Raw genomic sequence first — 22,501 nt, forward strand, 5'->3', positions numbered from 1 at the left:
CGCTGTCGACGAACGCCCTGAACAGACTTTTGTGCGTTGCTACGCTCTGCCCGTGAAGACTAGAGGTTAAAAGTCTACTAGCCGGTCTCCCTGATTTCTGCTGCCCTTCAGTCACGCACAAGAGAGTTGAGAGAGGATGCCTGCTTATAAGACTGTTGACTGTTTACTCGGGACAGATTGCAGCTACCAGAGTTCCTGTTTGAAAAGACTATTTTTCTGCACTATTAGCAGCTACCTGAGTTCCTGTTTGAAAAGGCAGTTTATCTCTGCTTCATCTGCATTTACCTGCGTTCCTGTTTGAAGAGACTTTGTTTGCTGTTCTCTCAAAAGAAATAAAACTCTCTCTCTAACTGCATTTTGGATCCTATCTCTTCCTTATAACATGTAATGGGGGTATTTGTTGATCTTAATAAAGCTTTTGATACAATTAACCATGACATTCTTATAAATAAACTAGAAAAGGTACGGTATCAGGGGGATTGTATTAGACTGGGTGAGGAGTTATTTAAAGGCACAATATGTATTTTTTTGCTTTAAAAATATAAAAAATCACTATATCTATGTTATATATTTTTTAAAGTTGTGTATTTACATTATCCCGACAGTTCCAATTAACTTCTAAATCCAGAGAAATTAATATTTTAATTCGAAGACACGGACCGTGTCTTTATTTCCGTTATGTCGCAGTCAATGGCGTCATATCCGCGTTGTCCCTGGTTTCCGCCTATGGTGCCATGGTAACCAGAGCTATGAGCAGAGCCCTCTGATTAACCAAAGCGACAGACGCAGACATCTGTGGAGTTCACAATGTCTATTTGCATGCTGTTGTTGTTTTGTTCAAACATTATGGACCATGGCAAGCAGACTTTGGATAAAAAAGGAGAACTAAAACGAGAATCAATGTCAGCGCGGTGTTTTCGAGATGCAGAGAGCTCCCATAGACAGTATATAAACGAGAGCTCCACGTCCGAGACTTCGACCGCTTCTACATGTACTTTATTAAACAGGTAAGCACATTTACATAAAACTAATCAATGTTATATAACGTTAGTTCAACAATGATAAAATGTTAGAATATGATCTGTATGTTATTCTAATGTTGATCTAGCTTACTGCTAAGTTAGTCTCATACAGACAAACTAACACATACTTTTCAACACATTCAAATGCAGTTTAGTGTGCTAGTGTAACGTTAGACCAGGTGAAACAGCGCTGCGTTACCTCACAAGTTTAATTTGTCTAATAAACTGACCTGTGAGTAGTAATTCTATGTGTAGTTCGGTAGAATGAAATGTCCGTATTCCTTTTATATCCGCGGGACTCACGCCGCGTTTGGAGCTGATAGCTGTCTCTTAGCAATCCCGAACTGCTTCATATCACAGTCATGATAAAAGCATCGATGTATTCAGTCAACCATAAACATTATTAGATCGGCCGGCTTGGCGTTGACGACAACATCCATAATTCTTAGCATGTGTTGCATCATCAAACTACGCCTTTGTTATTGTAAAGAGGTTAGCGACCCCTAGTGGAGAAAAAATCCCATACTGTACGTTTAAGTAAGAGAGAGCAGTTTGTGAAGTTGGAAGCTCCAGGTCAGTATGTTTGGACATTGCTTGTGGTGTCCCCCAGGGGTCAGTGTTGGAACCAAAACTGTTTATTTTGTATATTAATGACATATGTTCAGTATCTAAGTTGTTGAAGATGGTATTATTTGCAGATGATACAAATATATTTTGTTCAGGTGAAAACTTACAGCAACTAGCAATGGATGTCACTAAAGAAATTAACAAATTAAAAATATGGTTTGATAGAAATAAATTATCATTAAATTTAAATAAAACTAAAATAATGTTGTTTGGGAATTGCAATATGAATATTCAGGTGAACATACAAATAGATGGGGTTATAATTGATAGAGTTTATGAAAATAAATTTCTTGGGGTAATTATAGATGAAAGAATCAGTTGGAAATCACACATTAATCATGTACAATCCAAACAATCAAGATCAATTGCAATATTAAACAAAGTAAAGCAGGTTCTGGATCAAAAATCACTCCACATGTTGTACTGTTCACTAGTTTTACCATATTTCATTTACTGTGCTGAGATTTGGGGACACAACTACAAAAGTTCATTACATTCACTATCTGGTCTCCAAAAAAAGAGCAATAAGAATTATTCACAACGCTGGGTATAGGGATCATACTCACTCATTATTCTTACAGTCAAAAATATTAAAATTCTCAGATCTTGTGAAGTATCAATCAGCCCAAATAATGTTTAAAGCCAACAATAATCTATTGCCGAGAAATATTCAAATATTATTCAGGGCGAGAGAGGGAGGTTATAATTTAAGGGGGACACATAACTTTAAAACTAATAGGATTTGGACAACCAGGAAAAGTTTTTGCATTTCGAGCTCTGGAGTAAGGCTATGGAACAGTCTCAACGAGGAATTAAAGCAATGTCCAAACATAAATAAGTTTAAAAACAGGTATAAAGATATGGTCTTCAAGGGATACAGGGATGAAGAGGGGGTGAATAATCAATGAGTATTTTTATCTTCAGTTATATTGTGTTGTTATTATACTTTTATCTTCAGTTATATTGTGTTGTTATTATTACTTTTTTTTAATTATTATTTTCTTGAGCTGCTGAAATTTATAATTTATTCTTTCATAGTAGTTATATATATATATATATTTTTTTTTTTTTTTTTTTTTTTTTCATTGTTTACAAAATTGATGTACTTTTTGTATTGCTTTGGGGTTTAACAATATGAATATTTGGAATGTGGGTCGATTATCTGTAAGCTTTGATTTGTGGATAGGGGGTGGGATTAAATAAGTTTTTTTTCTTCTTCCCACTCCTTTTCGAATATGCAATGGACAATGACAAAGGTTAAAAAGTTTTTTGGCTGTTACTATTGTTAATTATTATTATTTATTTATTTTTTTATTTATTTTTTATTTTTTTTATTGTGTTATTCTAATTATTTTGATTTGTCTACTTGAGTTCATTTTCTTGACGGATGTTTTTTTGCTTTTTGTTGTTGTTGTTGTTGTTGCATAAATTCGAAATTAAAAAAAAAAATAAAAAAAGAAATAAAAGAAATGACAGAACGGATTTTTGATATTCATTACAAGTTCCCAAGAAATACTTCTCCGAAGTTGACCTTCCCTGTGCTTGTTTTATTATGCTAGTTAACTTTGCATATTAACCAGTTGCCATTCTTTTCGATGTGGCTCTTCAGCTATCTGGTTAAAAATAAGCTACATTAGCAGTTAAGTTAGCTTCGCATGTTAATCGGTTAACATGCTAAGTAATACTTTGTGGGCTCATTCTTGCCTTGACCGCTCTCCTCAGAAGCCTGAGGAGTGTGCGTCAACTGAATGGTGCAACTTGCTAAGCCACAAGTTTGAATCCTGTATGGCACATGCCCAGACCGCAAGAGGTATTGTGGCCCAAAATGGTGCAAATGTTGATTCTCTTCCAGCCATTGTGTCTTTCTGATAATGTTCTAATCTTAATGTATTGAATACAACATGTGGAACATTTATATACAAAATCTTCATTTTAAGTTAATTCTCACTGAACTCCGGCAGTGAAGCATGTCTTCCGAGTGGCACACAGTGATACGCAATGATCGTGTGATCTAAAGATTGTAGGTTCAATTTTTGCCAAGTAGAACTTTATAAAAGTGTGTATAATGTTGTTTCATCAATTTCTTTATTATCTAGGCAAGCATTGTACTAATCTTTCTTCCTCTTGGATTTGAAATGTGTTTTTTGTTCATTCTGTGTTCATTCTCATCTGAACTTATGTTACTTTTGAATTCATTCTCATCTGTACTTCTAAACCTATCTGTTTTTCATGTATACTCTATTTCTGTTTTTGCTCTTCTGGCTCTGCACTGCTGTTGCTACCCATTCAAAAGCTGCTTCAATTGCTGCTTGTAGCTATTACTATGGTAACTACATGTAACGTGAAACAAGAACACTGTCAAATAAATTGTTACCAAAACGTAACAATTTTGAATGGTAGTATATGTATATACACTGCTGGACTTTGTTTAAATGGACAAATTAAATAAACTAGTTAGAGTAAAAGTTTTTCTAAAAGTCCCTAGGGCCAAAAGAGTTGAAGCTGAAGAAACACTAATTTATTTATTTATTTTTTGTTTCTTTGTTTGTTTTTGTTATTGTAGAACAATGTCTAGTACAGCATGAACCTTATTCTTCTCTGAATGGTCCGCAACTGTTTTCAGGTGACTGATTAGAAACTTCAGTGTGTGGTAGTAGTGATCCGGCAGGTCACGTATCTAAAAGACAAACATAACCAAAGACATCACAAAACTTTGGTAAGAGACTGCAAATGCAAATTTGCTGAAACTGAATTAATAAACTGATGGTACATACAAGTTTCCTCATGGTCTTTAAGCGGTCCCCTGCATCCTCTAAACGGTTGGCGTCAATGAAATCATTATATTTATCTGCAGGTAGAGGGCAGCAGTGAGCTGTGTTTTTAAATATATGCAATACCCATTCAACTCTGACGACAATTCAAAGGCTTTATGTGAATGAATTAAAGAGGGAGTTGAGCTGAATATACCATCTGTAAAAAGAGGTTCTGGAAGCATCCTGAAGAAGGACTTCAGAAGACTGCTGATGACGTTCAGGTCTTTCCATCTCTGTAAACAAACAGTGTGATTCCTGTTCTGATTTATCCCTGCAGATTCTCTGTCTTTTTTTGTCATACTCCCACCTCACCTCCTCAGCAGTGTCTATTTCCATGCCCTTGTTGAGCAGATCCTGAAGAGAAGACACCATGGCATTGTTGCCTGGCACTCTGTAGATGCCAGTATATTCCAAACCCATCTCCTCCACCAGACGACAGCTTGTCACCACAATCTGTGGGACAAACTACACAAACAAGCATATAATAAAAGTTCATTATACAGCGGGGCAAAGCCTACTGTAACACTTTCTGACTTTCTCAGTTTGTGTAAATCCACTCGGGTTTAGAGTATTTATTTTTTTCAACATTAATTTCACACATCTAGTACAATTATGTGGTCTTGTTTCATTATGACAGTTTATACTTTTTTCTTTATTAACCCCGAAAGAATTAGCGTCACAGTCCAGCTTAAGTAAGTTCAGTGATGGTTAATTTTTGTTGTAAAGTTATTAATATAGTTAATTTATATATATAGCTGCTCTGGAGAAAACAGTGATGCCATCATCCAGCTCAGTTCAGTTCTCAGTCAATGCAGGCAGATCAATAATATTGTTGAATATTAAATTAAATGTCCCCAACTAAGCAAGCCAAAAGCCAAAGGCGGAAGAGGCTACAAACAGTGAAATGTGAAATGTGACAACATGCCCAATAGACCTTATTCAGATCACGGCCATGAGAGGTATGAAAGTTAGGCTGTAAGGGATAGACTTGCTGTGTTTTCAATAGCATCTACTGTAAAAAGCTGTATGAGCTTTTTTTTTTTTTCAGAACAATCCAAAAACACTTTAAATAACAGTACAACCCACTAAAGATGTCTATCCAGCCACGGCTTGTCTGTAAGGGCAGGTGTATTTATATATTCATCCAAAACATAGACCTCTATATAAGCTGAATTGATAATAAATTGTAAATGTGTTTAGAATTGTGCAACAAATATTTTTCAGATTTTCTAGAATATTTTAAGTCATAAAGTGAGCAGGATATTATTTTAACGTATGGCTTTGGCAGGCGAGTATCGTGATACAGAGTGGCGCACTGAGTCCTCCGCAGCTCTACAGTGCCCCCACAGTTTTCCAATGTAAATCTGTGTTGAAAAATGGAACTGCAGTACGCTCTAATTGAGAGCCTGAAATAAAAGGGGTAACGCTCATCTGCCTCATCTATAAGCAAGGACTAAAATAAAGCAATTTAATATTAATTAACATCGATTCTTAAAGTAAAAAAAAGTCGATTTTAAAATAATAATACATATAGCTGCAAGCAACAATGACGGGCCCAAGGCTGTGGCAACTTTAGGGTAACTGTGCACAATGGGCAATATGAAGTTAAACCTGGTAAAATAACCATATCAAAGTTACACATCTACTGCATCATGCTGAGATCCATGAGATAAATTTACGATTTTTTATTTTATTTGTTTATTCTTAAGCCAAGCATAAGCATACACTCTAAAAAATGCTGGGTTATTTTTTAAACCCAAATGCTGGGTTGAGCATTTTGACTATGTTGCTGGGTTATTTTTTCCGTAATCAGCTGACAATGACCCAGCATTTGGGTTTGTTTTGGAAATTTTGACCCAGCGCCTCCTCGCGAGTCGCGCGCTTTTGTCCACACTGTTCAAATCACTACGTCAACAGGAGGACGAGAGGTTCAAGCAGGAGCGAGCGTAAAGGTGAGCAACCCTGTTTTATTACAACTTTCCTTTTGTTAAGTAACGTTAGTCAAATAAGTCAGAAAGTCAACAAGAAGTTATGTTGAAATGAACTATGAATTATTGACGACGTCGACGTCTGTCGAACTAGCGACCGTTAACGTATGCTAACGTTAACGTTACGTTACACATAACATTTGGGTGTGTGCGCCTTAGTTCAATTTGGCTAAGCATTTCTGCAGAAAACAGTGTCATCGTCCAGCTCAGTACAATTCTTATCAAAAACTGTCATTGTTCATTTGAAGTCAGTTAAGTGTTGCTTCAGTTACGTTCAGAAACTATGTAAAGATAATTAAAGTAGTTACTGAAGTACAATTTGGTCTTAAACCGGCTCTGAAAAAAAGAGTCCACAAAATATCCACAAAATTAACATTTCTTCTGTTTACAGTCTTGTGAATTAACAAGAGTTAATTAAGCTGTTAAAAATTATTTAGTCTATTTTTTTTTTTTTATTAAGTAATGATTCATTAAAATTATTTAAATATATATTTTTTAAATTAACTGGAGCCAGCATAAAAATTATTTTTAAAAACATTGTATAAGACATGCTAAATTTGTAAAGATATTACTAATCAGATGTTTCCTTCTTTTCTTTTACAGCAATGGACATTTTTGTTCAACAAATCTCCTCAACTGGAGTCTTGAGTGCCTCGTTGAAAAATTGCTGGTAAATATGTGATGAACAATTTTGCATTTCAAATTCTCTTTCTTAGTATGTAATCTTTTTTTCACAGTTGCATCCAGTGCCAACCCTAACCCTTAAATAGTTCGCCCAAAAATGATATTTAACCCATGATTTACTCACCCTCAAGCCGTTTGAGATGCATATGTCAATCTTTTTTCAGACGAACACATTTTCAGTTATTTTAGAAAATGTCTTAGATCTTTCAGTGGTTATAATGTCAAGCAATGGGGTCCACCTCCTTCAAGTCCCAAAATGTGCATGCATCCTTCACAAAAGTAATCCATCCGGCTCCAGGGGGATAAACGAAGGCCTTCTGAGGGTAATCCGTGCGGTTTTGTCATAAAAATATACATATTTAAAACTTTAGAAACGAAAATAACTGGCTTCCGGTAGCGTTCGACGCGCGTTCATGGAGATGGATGCTGGCGTATGACGTAGCGTAGAAAGCGTCGTGACGTAGAACGAACGTAGAGTTTTGTTTTGCTCTGCTCTCTGGCTGCGCTGTCACGTTCGTTCTACGTCACAACGCTTTCTACGCTATGTCCTACGGATTACTTTTGTGAAGGATGCATGCACATTTTGGGACTTGAAGGAGGTGGACCCCATTGCTTCACATTATAACCACTGAAAGATCTAAGACATTTTCTAAAATAACTGAAAATGTGTTTGTCTGAAAAAAGATTGACATATGCATCTCGAACGGCTTGAGGGTGAGTAAATCATGGGTTAAATATCATTTTTGGGCGAACTATCCCTTTAACAAAGTTTGCTACACCATTCACAATAAGCTCAAAAACATGAATGGCCAATTTACTTGTCCAAGTACAAGCACATGACAAGACAATTTAAATCAGTTATATTGTAGGGCTGGCATAGGGTACCACTTCTGTGCCTAGTCGTTGTCAGTGTAATTTCATAGATAGCCGTGCTTGTTTGCCCCTTTCTTGGTTTAAGGCAGTGGTTCTCAAATGTCCTGGGACCCCCATAATTTAGGATGTCTCACCCAATTTAAATTTTGCAGTCTGTACTAATGAGCTGAATCAGGTGTGTTAAATGAGGGAGAGATACAAAATGTGCAGTGGTATGGGGTCCCCAGGACGGGTTTGAGAAACACTGCTTTAAGGGATAGTTCACCTGAAAAGGAAAATTCTGTCGTCATTTACTCACCCTCATGGTATTACAAACCTGAATGATTTTCTTCTCCTGAACACAAAAGAAAAAATGTTGGTAACAAAACAGTTAACAATAGCCATTGACTTTTATAGTACTTTTTTCCTATTATGGAAGTCATTGGTTACCGTCAACTATCTTGTTACTGACATTCTTTAAAAAATCTTTTTGTGTTCAGCAGAAGAAAGAAACTTCAAAAAAAGTTCCAAAAAAAGGTTTGGAACAACGTGAGGGTGAGTAAATGAGGCGATTAAATTTGACATGAGGGTGAGTAAATTAGCATTTTAAGGTGAACCATACCTTTAATAACACTAAATGTTTTCAGATTACCAGAGTACATATTTAACTGTTATATATTTAAGCTAATTTCACTCATTCTAAGTTGACCTTAGTTAGAAATGCACTTTGCTTAATTTAAAAGCTGATGAACGAACAAGTTCTAATTTGCCATTTTTCTATTCTTAGATTCCAAAGGCATACTAGCACTTACAATCCTGCCTGTCATTCTTCCCCCGCCTGTGTACAAGATTGGCCACAAAACCTTTCGGCCAACTATTCAAGAGACAAGAACCTCATTCATTGATGTACAACCGGTAAGTAAAACAACAGGGGACAAAAAGAGCAGGCTAATTTCTTTACACCTGTTTGTAGGGCTGCACGATAAATCGTTTTATTGCTGCTTGAATCTAACATGCATTTCATTTTCTCACAACTCTTTAAAGGATTAGTTCACCCCAAAATGAAAATTTCCTAATAATTTACTCACCCCAATGTCTTCCAAGATATCCATGTCTTTCTTTCTTCAGTGGAAGAGAAATTAAGTTTTTTGAGGAAAACATTTCAGGATTATTCTACACAGAATGGACTTTAATGACAACCAACTATCCCAACGTTCAAAGAAGGTTCAAATGTCCGTCTCAATGCAGCTTCAGAGACTCTACACAATCCCAGTCGAGAAATAAGGGTCTTATCTAGCGAAACCATCAGCCATTTGTGGTTTAATAGTATATAATTTTTTTTTTTTTTTTTTTTTTTTAAATGACCAATGGTTTCGCTAGATAATACCCTTATTTCTCAACTGGGATTGTGTAGAGACTCTGAAGCTGAATTGAGACTGACATTTGAACCTTCTTTGAACATTGGGATAGTTGGTTGCCATTTAATTCTATTCTGTGTAGAAACATACTGAAATGTTTTCCTCAAAAAAACTTAATTTCTTTTCCACTGAAGAAAGAAAGACATGGATATCTTGGATGGCACTGGGGTGAGTAAATGATTAGGAAATTTATATTTTGGGGTGAACTAATTCTTTAAGTTAATTTAAGATGGTATTTAACTAATTTAAGACTGCTCCTATGAAAACCTAAGACACACTTTTAAATAATTATCTGTGTCTGATATTGTCTTTCCCTCATTTAGTCTGGAACCAACATGGTGCATTACCTGGAAAGGCAGAGAGAAGCAAAACCCTTCCCCTTTGTCTTGGAGCTTGGAATGGCTGGACAGTTTTTTGGTGAATGGGGAAACTCTGGAAAAGTTGACTCCGTTTTTTTTTTTTTATCATCTTGTGAAGATAATTTTTAGCTAGGCTATTTTACAGTTTATAGGTATAGAGTTTCATGTTATTATTTTGCTACACAGTACTAAATGATTGCTTATTTAAAATGAATTGCAATGTATGTACTTACTGTTTATACGCAGAGATGTGCCTCTCATTTTTGCTGCACAGGACTAAATGATTGCTTATTTAAGTGAATTACAATGTATGTACTTACGTGTTTTTTATTGTATTCTTTGTGAATAGAATCTTAAGCTGTAGGCTATTTTACAGTTTATAAGTGAAGAGTTTTGAATTTTGAGAATCTTACCATTTTATAATATTTTAACATACCAACATTTTAGCACAAATGATTTTTGTGGGCCTCCGTTTATGTTACAGATGTCTGTTTTTTTGAACATGAATGTATTTTTGATTATATTAATTTCCTGGAATAAACACTTTAATTGAATCAATAAACAGTAGTGTTATTATTGTTATTAATATTTTTTTTATTCGTTTTTTTTATTATTATTATCTAAAATTAATAACCTGTAGCATGGGGGTTGTTTGACCCAGCACTGATTAAAAACAACCCAGCAGATGGGTTAATGTATAAAAACCCAGCCTGCTGGGTCAAAATAACCCAGCATGTGTTCTGTCCAATATTTACCCAGCGCTGGGTTGCCAAATAACCCAAATTGGGTTGTTTTTAACCCAGCATTTTTTAGAGTGTACTTATATAAAATGGGACTAAAGGCGCATTTGACTTTATTCTCATTTAAAACACTGTTGTGCACAGATGGCACAAAAATTCAGCTCAGCACTTTTCTTAAAGGAGAACTCCGGTCAATTTTAACATTGAGCTCATTTTTTTTGTAAATTTTGAGTGCTGTCAGTACAGAGAACAACGACAAACATCGGTGTTGCCTACACCGTGTTATCCTCTTTTTAAAATTTGCACCCTGTTGACTTCAATGGGGCAAGTTTTAAACCTGCTTTTAGCCTCTTAACATCCTTGATGTGTCATTACAAGTGCCCAGCCATTGTGAGTGATTCCTGTTTTCGGTCGAAGTCCACAGTAGTCGATTGTTGAGTTCACGCGCGTGATCATAGGTAACTAAACCTATGCGCGTGAACTCGACAATCGACTACTGTGGACTTCGACCGAAAACAGGAAGAAAATACAGGTATGTGCGCTGGCTGAAATAACATCACTTTTATTAATATCTTTTACATCTACTGCAGTCAGATTCACCACGTTCACTCTGAAGGAATCACTCACAATGGCTGGGCACTTGTAATGACACATCTAGGATGTTAAGAGGCTAAAAGCAGGTTTAAAACTTGCCCCATTGAAGTCAACAGGGTGCAAATTTTAAAAAGAGGATAACACGGTGTAGGCAACACCGATTTTTGTCGTTGTTCTCTGTACTGACAGCACTCCAAATTTACAAAAAAATTAGCTCAATGTTAAAATTGACCGGAGATCTCCTTTAACAACCGCTTTTGATGATGTATGCCAGGGGTGTCAAACTCAGTTCCTGGAGGGCCACAGCCCTGCAGAGTTTAGCTTCAACGCTAATTAATCACACCTGATCAGCTAATCAAGTCCTTCAGGCTTATTTGAAAACTGCAGGTGTGTGTGTGTTGAAGCAGGGTTGGAACAAAACTGTGTAGGGCTGTGGCCCTCCAGGAACTGAGTTTGACACCTGTGATGTATGCGCACTGGCTGATCCTTGACACGATTGCAACGCAAAGTTGATTCTGCACTAATTTGATCTAGCTATATACACAGGGATGCTTATTAACCGGTTAACCATTAACCATTGTAAGAATTTTAACCAATTAATAGCCTACTATCGTTTGCTGCATGCTTAGAAAATACACTAATATTATTCCACAACAAATCCTTTAAATGTAACGATATTCAGAACAGAACAGAACAAGAATAAAAAAATAACTATAAACAAGCCAAAACGAAATAATTTAAAGCAAAAGTGAAAGTAAGGGGTGTTGGCTTCACGTAACTCTCTCAAAAAGTATCACATTTTGATACTCTTAGTATCAAAATGTTTCAACATTCGTGATGTATTTGGATGGTAAACTATTCTTTATAGTTCACTACAGGCTTTGTACTTCACTCACGTACCAATACCGACGTAGAAAAATCATCCTCTTTACATGCGCAAAAATGTGCTTGGAAACATCACAAGTGGAGCGGTGCTTACGCAGAATGGTACAAATTGTACTACTGAATATTTAAACAGAGCAGTGTAATTTGTATATGTTAGGTTGACTATTTTATTATTATAATTTATTATGGCTATAATAAACAGGCTGTGATGTCAAGATTGCAATGCTGGAATATGTTGTGTGTGTGTGAGGCGTGGGCGCAATCAAATAGTGGAAACACAAAAACATGGGCTACTTCGTAATTTTGTTCATAAAGGACATCAATCAAACTGCATTGCAAACTGCAAACTGCAAGTGTTTACTTATATTTGAGTACACTCGCAATAAAACACAACATTGTGTTTCTGTAAAATAAATTCAAGCAATCTGCCCTCTAAATGGGGCTTATTTTAAAATGAAACTAAAATGTTCACGGCTGCACAGGCATTCATAACTGTGCGCGCCCACAGCGAGGAACGAGCAGAACAGAGTGAACGGTTTTTAGTTCATTCCTACTTCCATAGGAATTCATTGAAAACGCTCGCTCTACTACCATTATCAATGTCTGTGCGGACGTCCGTATTTTACTTTCGCTTTTAAGTTAGCGATTTAAAAGCCCCCAGCGGTGTCACAAGTTGATTAATCGGTGGGGAAATATTCCAACAGTCACATCCCCTAATATATTTATATATAACTACAGTAGGCCTATCTGATTTTTAAGACAAGAGGGCAGTATAGCCCTGTATGACTTGTTTTTTGGGGGGTTTTTTTGGACTAAACAACTATTCTGGCTGTTTTTAAACTTTAAAATAATTCTTAAATTGAAAAATAAAAAAAATAAAATGGGTTTAGTTCTGATATTTGTATAATTTTATATAGAAATAAATGGCGTATAATTAAATTTTTAGAAGATATGAGGCTTTTAGTGTTTCCTTTTTTGGCATTACTTTCATCCCTCGCCATAGCAAAACTGTTTGAGATATTTATTATCCGTTTACAATTGAGCATCTTTAATGTATTTTCATCATGTTGAAAAAGTTTGGTGGGAATAAAATAAACCACTTAAGAGGAGTGGGTAAAAATTCAGAGGCTGATTTTGTACAAAATCCACATTCAATCCAAAATATCTGACTTCCTGTTGGTTGGAGCTAATGACTGTACATTAGAAAGTTGTCCGGCTCGATGAGAACAATAAACGTATCAATTTTTGTGACTGTAGATAAAACTAACTCCCCATTTTTGTTAAAATGTGGCACTACTGAGCCCCTCCACCACGCCCGTTTCTGAAACTTTGCACGTCTACTGGCTAATAAATGTGATGTGTCTGTCGAGTTTCATGCAATTTCAAGCATGCAAAGAGTCTCAAAAGCATCCAAAAAGAATATTTAAGTTTGATGCGTTGCCACGACAACAGTATCTAAGATATAAATAATCCTTTCACAGGTCTACATCTGCTGTGTGTTTAAATTATACACATAAAGTTTTAAGCAAATCGGGTAAAAATAAGAGGGTGATTTCAAAGCATTTTGAAAGTGACACACTTCCAGCTGCCAGTTGGTGGCGCTATAACTTTGACTCACAATAGTCACATCCATGTGATCGGCCTTTTACAACGAACACACTGCTGAAGTTTCATCAAGATCAGTTAATGTATGCAGAAGTTATAACACACTTCCTGTTTCTCTTTTCTCGCCATAAATCCGTTTCCTCGCTAAGGCCAAACCGTTTGAGATATCAAAAATCCACTGGCAATTTATCATCCTTAATGTCTTGTCTTCATGCTGACCTAGTTTGGTGGCGATCGGATGAATTCACTAGGAGGAGTATGTCAAATTCCAAAGCATGCATTTTCCATAAAATCCTAAATAGCCAACCGTTGGGGGAAGCTTATGACATTGAGCACGGAAGTTGTTCGGCCTGATGAGATCTATATGTGTACCGAGTTTCAGACTAATATGTGCAAGCGTGTTTGATATATGGACCAAGTTTTTGGACTGCACTCGGACTCCATTCAAGGGGGTGCTGTCGATATATATATATATATATATATGTATATACAGTACTGTGCAAAAGTCTTAGGCATGTTAATACCCCCCCCCCCACACACACCCTGCGTGGTTGCGTTGAGAAGCACGTGTATAATCAGTCCAATGGAAAGACGAGACGTCATAGGCGGGTGAAGTCATTGACCAGGAAACTATAAAGCACACCTGAAAACAGACCGCGTTAGCTTCTGTGCCTTCAGCAAGCGCTCTCTGTATACTGTCCCTGTCTTTTTATTGTTGTCTGTCATTCCAAGCACAATATTTCACACAGATATATATATATATGACCCGTTTCATCACGGGTGGGGACTAGGCATGGGATGATAACCGGTTTCAAGGTTTACCGCGGTTTGAAAAAGTCACGGTTTCAAAACCGCAAACAAAAAAAGTTATACCGTTCCTACGATATGTGCATTTTTTGTGTCGTCAAAGTGAAAGCGCAGGACTCCCTACTAGATTGTGTGTGTGCGTACCTGCAGCGAAAACAATGCAGCCCCTCCCCCACTGGTTAGCTGGCAGGCGCGTGTATGTGATTGTGCGCGTGATCCGCAGTCAGTGAGACTCAGCAGTAATTTAAGTTCAGGATGGCCGAAGGAGGTGAACCCCCACAACTTTTCCCCCCATCTAAAAAGACCAAGTCAGCGGTGTGGGATTTTTTTGGGTACCGGAAAAATTCTGACGGCCACGGCTTGGAAGAGGAAGGTCAACCGACATGCAAATCATGTTTAAAAAGAGTCGCTGCTAAAGGAGGCAATACATCAAATATGATTTCTCATCTACGGGAGCACCATCCAGCACTCTTCGCTAAATTCAAGGTGAGTTGTTAACTTAAAGCTGTCTTGAAATGAACTTTTGCAAACATCTAAGTTACCGAGTCAGAAAACACGGCTAATTAATAAACATTAGCTAACATCAACTAATTTCCTCTTGCACGTTACTTTACAGAGTGGGGAATAGCAGACTATATGTACTAACGTTACGTTTCTGTGATTGAACATTAGTACAACAATTAAGTTAAGGTGAAATCACGTCTTTGCTTTTAACCCTTCTGCCACGTTAACATCTTTTCAAAATCACGCCATGAAAAAAAAAAAAAACTCCTCGCTGGCTCTCACGTGTCTTTGAGTGTTCGTGAACTGATGGGACTGTGTGTGTGTGTGTGTGTGTGTGTGTGTGCAGTACACTCGCACTCTGCGTTAATATGCATCAACACTGAAATTAAAATTTATTTTAGAGCATTATTTTTATATTATAGCAGTACTATTTGTTTTTACACACACAAAAAATTAAATAATGTAATTAGTTGTTTTTGTTAAATCTAGTAAATTACCACATCGCATCTATTTTTAAAAGTATACTGATTAAAAGATGAAGTGAAAAAAAAGACTAGTTACAGATTTAGCTTAAATTTAACATGTCAGTCTTTGTTTTTCTTCTTTGTAGAGCAGCTGTGGCTTCAGCAGCAAAGGACCATCCTCCTCAAAAGCTGCAGGTCAGCCAACAATCCAAGAAACTTTTGAGAAACAGCTTGCTTATGCACCCACATCCAAGGCTGCAAAGGACCTGAACAGTGCGGTGGCATACTTTATTGCAAAAGACATGATGCCTTTTCAAACTGTGGAGAAACCTGTTTTTTTAAAACTAATGAAAACAGCAACACATTTATACAAAGTGCCATCAAGAAAATTCTTTTCAAAGAATGAAATCCCCAAGATGTACACAGAAGTCAGGGGTCATGTGCAAAAACAAGTGGCAGAAGGGGTGTGGTTTTCTGTTACTACAGATATTTGGACCAGCAGTGGTGGTAGTGGAGAACCATACGTAAGCTTCACAGTTCATTTCCTCTCTCCAGATTGGGAATTGAAGTCCTTCTGCCTCGAAGCTGTTTTTTTTTCCAGAGGACCACACAGCTGAAAACATCTTGGAATTTTTTGAAAACATGCTGCAGGAGTGGAGCATCACAAGGGACCATTTGTCCAGCATCACAACAGACAATGCGTCAAACATGAAAAAAGCATTCCAAGGCTTACCCTGTGTTTGGCTCAGCTGTTTTGGCCATAACCTAAATTTGGCTATAGTCAAAGGGCTAAAACTTCAAAGAGTTGAATCCGCTGTTCGACCATGCAGGCATCTTGTTCAAGGATTCTCTCGCAGCTGGAGAAGAAAGAGGGAACTAAAGAAAAATCAGGGACTCGTGAATATTCCTGAAAAATCACTCATTCATGATGTAGTGACAAGATGGGGGTCCACCTTCAAAATGATTGAAAGATTTCTGGAACAGCAGCAGGCTTGTTGTGCAGTGCTTGCAGCAGACAGAAGCTCATGGCATTTAATGCCAGAAGACAGTGATGTGCGCACTTTGGAGATGGTCTGCCAACTTCTGAGGCCTCTAAATGACTTCACAGATCTACTGGCTTCTGAAACAAAGACCACCCTGTCATCATTGAAGCCTGTTATGGAGAACATCACTGGCATACTGGAAGAAAAAGAGGAAGATGATGCCCTAACAAAACAAATGAAAAAAGTAATGAGGGATGATCTGCAACAACGTTACTCCTCTGAGGATGTCAGTAAGCTGATTGACATTGCTTGCTTCATTCATCCCCGTTTCAAGGGCAACTTTTCGCAGAACAAGGATGAGACTGTCATGTTCACTGTAGAGGAAGCTGTGAAACTGGAAGAAATTACATCACGGCCACCTCAAGAATTACCTGCCTTCACTACTGCTCAAGAGCAAGGAAACAGCACTTCCACAACCACTGTCCCTTCTGCTGCAACGAAGAAGAAAGTCTTGCTTGCTCAAAAAAATTACATCAGCAAAACAAGAAACGGTCAAAGAAGGAGATGTCCCATTAAAAGAAAGAGTGATGGCGGAGGTTAAATTGTATATGTCTCAGCCTCCCATATCCTCTGATACTGACCCACTGGCATGGTGGAAAATTCATGCTCAAGAGTTACCTCTACTTGGCAAGGTAGCAAGAAAATTTCTCTGCATCCCAGCCACCAGTGTGCCCTCAGAAAGGGTGTTCAGTTGTAGCGGACATATCCTCGTACCTCACCGGTCCAAACTTAATCCAGGAAAGGTGAACATGCTCACATTCCTGCATCTTAACTTGGACTGAACTGAATAAAGAATGTGTAAAAAGTGAGCATGTCTACAAAAATTGTTGAGCTGCTAAAATGACTACATTTATTTATTTATATATTTATTTATTTTTGGAACTGTGACAAATGGTCATGTTTTTGTTTTGATTAGTGATTGCATTTTTTCCATTTAGAAGGATGTTTTTGAAAATGTTATTTATGTTTATTTATGTTGATTATTGTTGAGCTGCAGGATTAGGCTCACACAAGTGACTGCAATTTAATTTAATTAAGAAGATTCAATTATTTATTTTAATTATTTTGCCTGATGTTCAATGTTACAAAATGTTCTATATGTTTCCTAAAATAAAATATACTGTGTTCAGTTGGGAAAAAAAAAGAGTTGTTTTTTTACCCAGACATTTAAATATAACAAGCACAGTAATTACAATACCGTGATACCGTGAAACCGTGATATTTTTATCCAAGGTTATCATACCGTCAGAATCTTATACCGGCCCATGCCTAGTGGGGACACACATCAGCTTTGTGTTGCTTGTTTGGGAGTGGAGCATGCCCAGTCAGTCCTCGAGGGGGCTGACTGTGAGCATTGCAATAAGCTGTCCGTGAGGACGCTCTGCTCCCGCCAGGCGCTCTTTGAGGAGGACGGTTCAGGGCACACTCCCCAGGGTGCGGGTCCCGCTGCTGCCGAGGCACAGTGGCAACGCACATCTTGGGGTTCGCAAATGGATCTAACAGCGGGGTTTGAGACGGGCCCAGCCCTATCTCAGCCTTCACCTGCCAGATCCAGTGCCTTTTCTCAGGGGGAAGCACGCTCTGCGGTTTCTTCCCCCCGAGTTGAGGCACCAATGCTGCGATTATCCAGTTCCGAGGAATTGGATGTCGTCAGCATTGATGCAGGGGCCTATGAGAGTTTGCCATCTCATACCCTTGTCAAAATAAATATTGACTGGCTAGCTGAGGAACAAGAGGAATGTAAAAAGAGTTTACTAGATGAAAGATATCTACCATCTAGGTCACCGCCTCGCCGCCGGGGTTTACCGTTTTTTCCCGATCTCCACACTGAGGTGTCGAAGTCGTGGAAGAAACCAGTTTCTTTTTGTGTTTTTAATCCGAAACATCAAACTACAGCAATGTTATGGTTATTAAAGACTATGGTTATGTGACTATGCCTCGGGCTGAAGAGACGTTCGCGAGCTATCTCTCTCCTGAGTCAGCGTCATTAAAAGCCCCGGCGTATTAAAAGCCACTTCAGCGCTGGTGGGTAAAGCATATTTGGCAGAAGGTCAGGCTGCGGCATGCTTGCACACGATGTCTATACTGCAGGCATACCAGGCTGATCTGCTTAGGGACATGGATGATTGTGAGGAAGTCAGTGCAAGAATTGCGTCGCGCAACAGATCTGTCTCTCCGAGCCATCAAGGAGACAGCTAAATCAATAGGCCGGTCTATGGCAGCCGTGGTGGCCACGGAACTCATTTATGGTTGAATTTAACTGATCTAAAAGATAGAGACAGGTCTGTTCTTTTGGATGCTCTGCTTTCGCCTTTGGGTCTATTCGGTGACGCTATAAACGCGGTCGTCGACAGATTTCAGGAGGCGAAGAAACAATCAGCGGCATTCCAGAAGTTTCTTCCTTGCTGATCTAATGTCCTCAAGACTGCTGGGATTAAACGGGAGCAGTCTCTGCCGTCTATGAGCTCCTCGCAGCACAGAGTGCAACAAAAACAAAGCGTCGCCACTCTGGCTCCTCCACAATCGGAGGGTCTGGGTGGTGGTCGCAGTCGAAGCCGGTTAGAGGCAGGCAAGATCTGAGGACTGTCATCATCTCTAAGAAGGCTTAGACAAAGAAGAAGACCTGACGCTGAGGCTATCAGGCTTCTGAGGGTGGTCCCCTCCGGGGAGAGATGTGTTCGAGAATCCGTGTCTCCTCTGCGCCCTCTGGGGGGCGACTCTCTGTGGAGGGTCGCAGCGCTGCCAGTTCAGTTGTTCCCTGCCGGTTCGCCGCTTCAGGGCACCGAAGTGTCAGCGTCCCCAAACGACCCTCCGAGGAGGATCGTAGAACAGTCAGTTCGGTTGTTCCCCGCCGTTTCGCCGTTTCAGGGCACCGAAGTGACTGTTCGACCAAATCCAGAGGCCAGTCTCGAGAGACTGGTTCCCTTAGTAAATTTTCTGGCAGCGTGGAAACTACTGCCAAATATTTCTCATTGGGTCCTGCATATAATAGAAAAGGGTTACAGAATTCAGTTCGGTTCTCATCCGCCCAGATTTCTAGGGGTCCTCCCTATGGTGGTGGACCCCGAGCAGGCTCTGGTTATGGAGCAGGAAGTACAGACTCTTCTAAAAAAGGGGGCTATAGAAAGGTTTCCTCCTCCCAGCATGGAGTCAGGGTTTTACAGCCGGTATTTCATTGTTCCAAGAAAGGATGGGGTATTGCGTCCTATTCTAGATCTGCGCCAACTAAACCACAGGGTTCAGAAACTCAAGTTCAAGATGCTTACACTCAAACAGATTGTGTCAAAGATTCAGTCTGATGACTGGTTTGTCACGATAGACTTGAAGGACGCTTACTTCCATGTATCCATCCATCACAGGAAGTTCCTGAGGTTCGCTTTCGGGGGTGAAGTGTCTCAGTTCGCTTTCACTGCTCAGTCCGAGCAGATGGCAGTTCGGCATCGAGATGTCGTTCTGTCTCACATGAAGATGCTGGGGTTGAGGCTCAGCGCCAAGAAGAGTGTGCTCCTCCCGTCTCAGAGGACCACTTTTCTAGGTGTGGTATGGGATTCAACAACGATGCGGGCACAATTGTCACCAACACGTATTATTTCGATTCTCTCAGTCGTAAATGGGGTAAGATCGTGTAAAACGGGTAAATTCCGTTTTACATGATCAAGGTCACGCGATGCCTACGTGCCTTAGTCATGTGGAACAAACCTTGGTTCCTCGCCCAAGGCCCAGTGCTGGGGACTTCTTGTTGACGTGTAACGCTATCGACGGATGCTTCCCTCGCAGGTCGCTCGGCGAAAGGTCTTTTGCAGGACCATCTACTTTCTTGGCACATAAATTGGCTAAAAATGATGGCGATGTTTCGAGCTCTCAAGCACTTCCTGCCAGACCTGAGAGGTCACCATGTGCTTGTCTGCACGGACAACACATCGGTGGTCTCTTATATCAACCATCAGGGGGGTCTGAGGTCACGTCATCTTTGCAAACTGGCTCATCAAATCCTCCTATGGGCCCTCCTACTGTCTCTCAGGGCAGTATATATTCCGGGGCATCTAAATCAGGGAGCGGATATCCTGTCGAGGCAGAGGCTGAGGCCCAGGAATGGAGACTTCACCCCAAGGTGGTGAAGCTCCAGGGTTTTTCCTGCATAGAGAATTATGAGGCGGCCGCCTCCGTCAAATTTCGTGCCGCCTCCGGCTCTCGACAAAACTCGGACAGACAGTCAGGGTCAGATACACTTTTTCCACTGTGACGGTTCTGTTGCGGTTTGTGTCCATTCTCAAACCGTATAGTTTGCCGATAGTGCTGCGCGGATCGCGGATAATCCGCGGGTCGGGTGGGCCAAGTAATAAAAACATTCCATTCCAATTAATCGAGGGTGGATGACAGATAAATCATTATAGGACTACTGAGTTGAGTTTAATAAAGACATGGAACTGTCATCACGGTAAAACGCAATGAACGTGCGTCACTCTTTTACTTTCATTTTCAACGTAACTCTTCAGGGAAAACCAATCAAGGAAAACATATCAGGACTCGAAAATAACGCTTGTCCGGGACACGTGTGTTTTTTTTGTTTGTTTTTTTTTTTTAAGGGAAAAGTGAGAGAGAATTGTAACCCATCTGGACAAATGCCCTGATTAAAATAATTCTTAATATAAAAATAAAAAATAACTAGGGAATCACCGAATACGTGAGGATTATTCTGTTTTATTTAATTTATTGTAAGTGGTGATTGATAGCCTATAGCTGATAATAATATAGGCCTACCTAATGTACTGACGGTAACAAAGTTGTACTGTTGAGGCTCGCGCAGTGATTTATAACATATTATAGTTAAGAAACAATATATAGCCTAGGCCACACACGACCAGAGTGATGTTTTCCTGAATGCCATCAAGATTGAAACCGAGACTGATTTCATAACAGTTCAATAAACAAATAGTTAAAATTAAGTCACTTACATTTTAGACGCAATGACTGTTTTTGTTCTGTTTCAGCATCGAAAATAGTTCCAAACAATGGTCACAGCAGAACCATCGCGCATCTCACAGCAACACTCAGCTGTGTTTCATTACTGAATGATTCAGCGTTTCGAACGAATCGGTTGAGTCAAAGATTCAATTACCCATTCATAAACTGCCTCATTCTGAATAAATCAGCCGTTTGGACGAATCGTTTGAATGAATGACTCGCTCATTAAGACGTTCGCCTGCCGCCTCCTACTGGCGGTTTACTTTCAAAGTATCATTCTTTAATGTAAATTTTTTAATTTGATTGGTAACAGCCTAGTGTCTTATTATTTTAATTGAATATTGATCAAATTTAAGAATTTGAAATGAAAGATGGAGCATACATTTAATAAAATTATGGAAAAAATGCCCTTTATAAAGGTGATGATCAGATGCAGATATCTAAATCAAAGAATATGGGCAGTTTGCGGGTGGATTATTTATTTTTAACAGTGGATTCGGGTGACTCAAAGTGCACCAGATTAATGAATTTATCTTTAAAATGTACAAAATTCTCTTCCGGGGGGGCATGCCACCGGACCCCCCTAGAGGTACCGAGCTCAACCCACAAAAATAATGTGGGAAACACATTAGGCTATATGATGATCTACGAAAAATACAAATTTAATTACCTTATTATTAGAATACATTATTGGGATTTTACCACCTCCGCCTCATTTTGAGCCAGGAAAAACCCCGAGGTCCTTTGGGAGAATTTCGGTCGACCTTTTCGCATCGTCAAATACAACTCATTGTCCCATGTGGTTCTCCCTCACGCACCCAGCTCCTCTCGGGCTGGATGCGATGGTTCAGGTGTGGCCGAGGCTACACCTGTACGCTTTTCCCCCGATATCTATGCTTCCGGGAGTTCTGGAGAGGGTTCGGGGAAGCGGCCCGTCTATTGTTAGTAGCCCGTACTGGCCAGCCTGAGTTTGGTACTCGGACCTGGTGGCCCTTCTAGACGGCTCTCCGATGGAGATACCGATCAGGAGGGACCTGATGTCCCAAGCAGGGGGCACGATTTATCACCCTCGTCCGGAGTTGTGGAAACTGTGGGCTTGGCCCCTGAGGGGGCCCAGCTCATAGAATCAGG

At 39.2% G+C, this 22,501-nt stretch overlaps 1 protein-coding gene across 1 annotated transcript in view; it reads right to left on the reverse strand.

Annotated features, from left to right (window-relative positions):
- The window catches only part of arhgap23b (Rho GTPase activating protein 23b), a gene marked incomplete at both ends in the record, with an annotated part of 96,217 nt that overhangs the window by 31,800 nt on the left and 41,916 nt on the right, over positions 1-22,501 (reverse strand). Inside the window, 4 exon segments of the mRNA XM_081391947.1 lie at positions 4,237-4,326; positions 4,424-4,497; positions 4,617-4,695; positions 4,775-4,927. Coding sequence (XP_081248073.1) covers positions 4,237-4,326; positions 4,424-4,497; positions 4,617-4,695; positions 4,775-4,927 — 396 coding nt within the window.

Source organism: Scardinius erythrophthalmus (assembly GCF_964197995.2).
Source record: "Scardinius erythrophthalmus genome assembly, chromosome: 18".
Lineage (NCBI taxonomy): Eukaryota > Metazoa > Chordata > Actinopteri > Cypriniformes > Leuciscidae > Scardinius > Scardinius erythrophthalmus.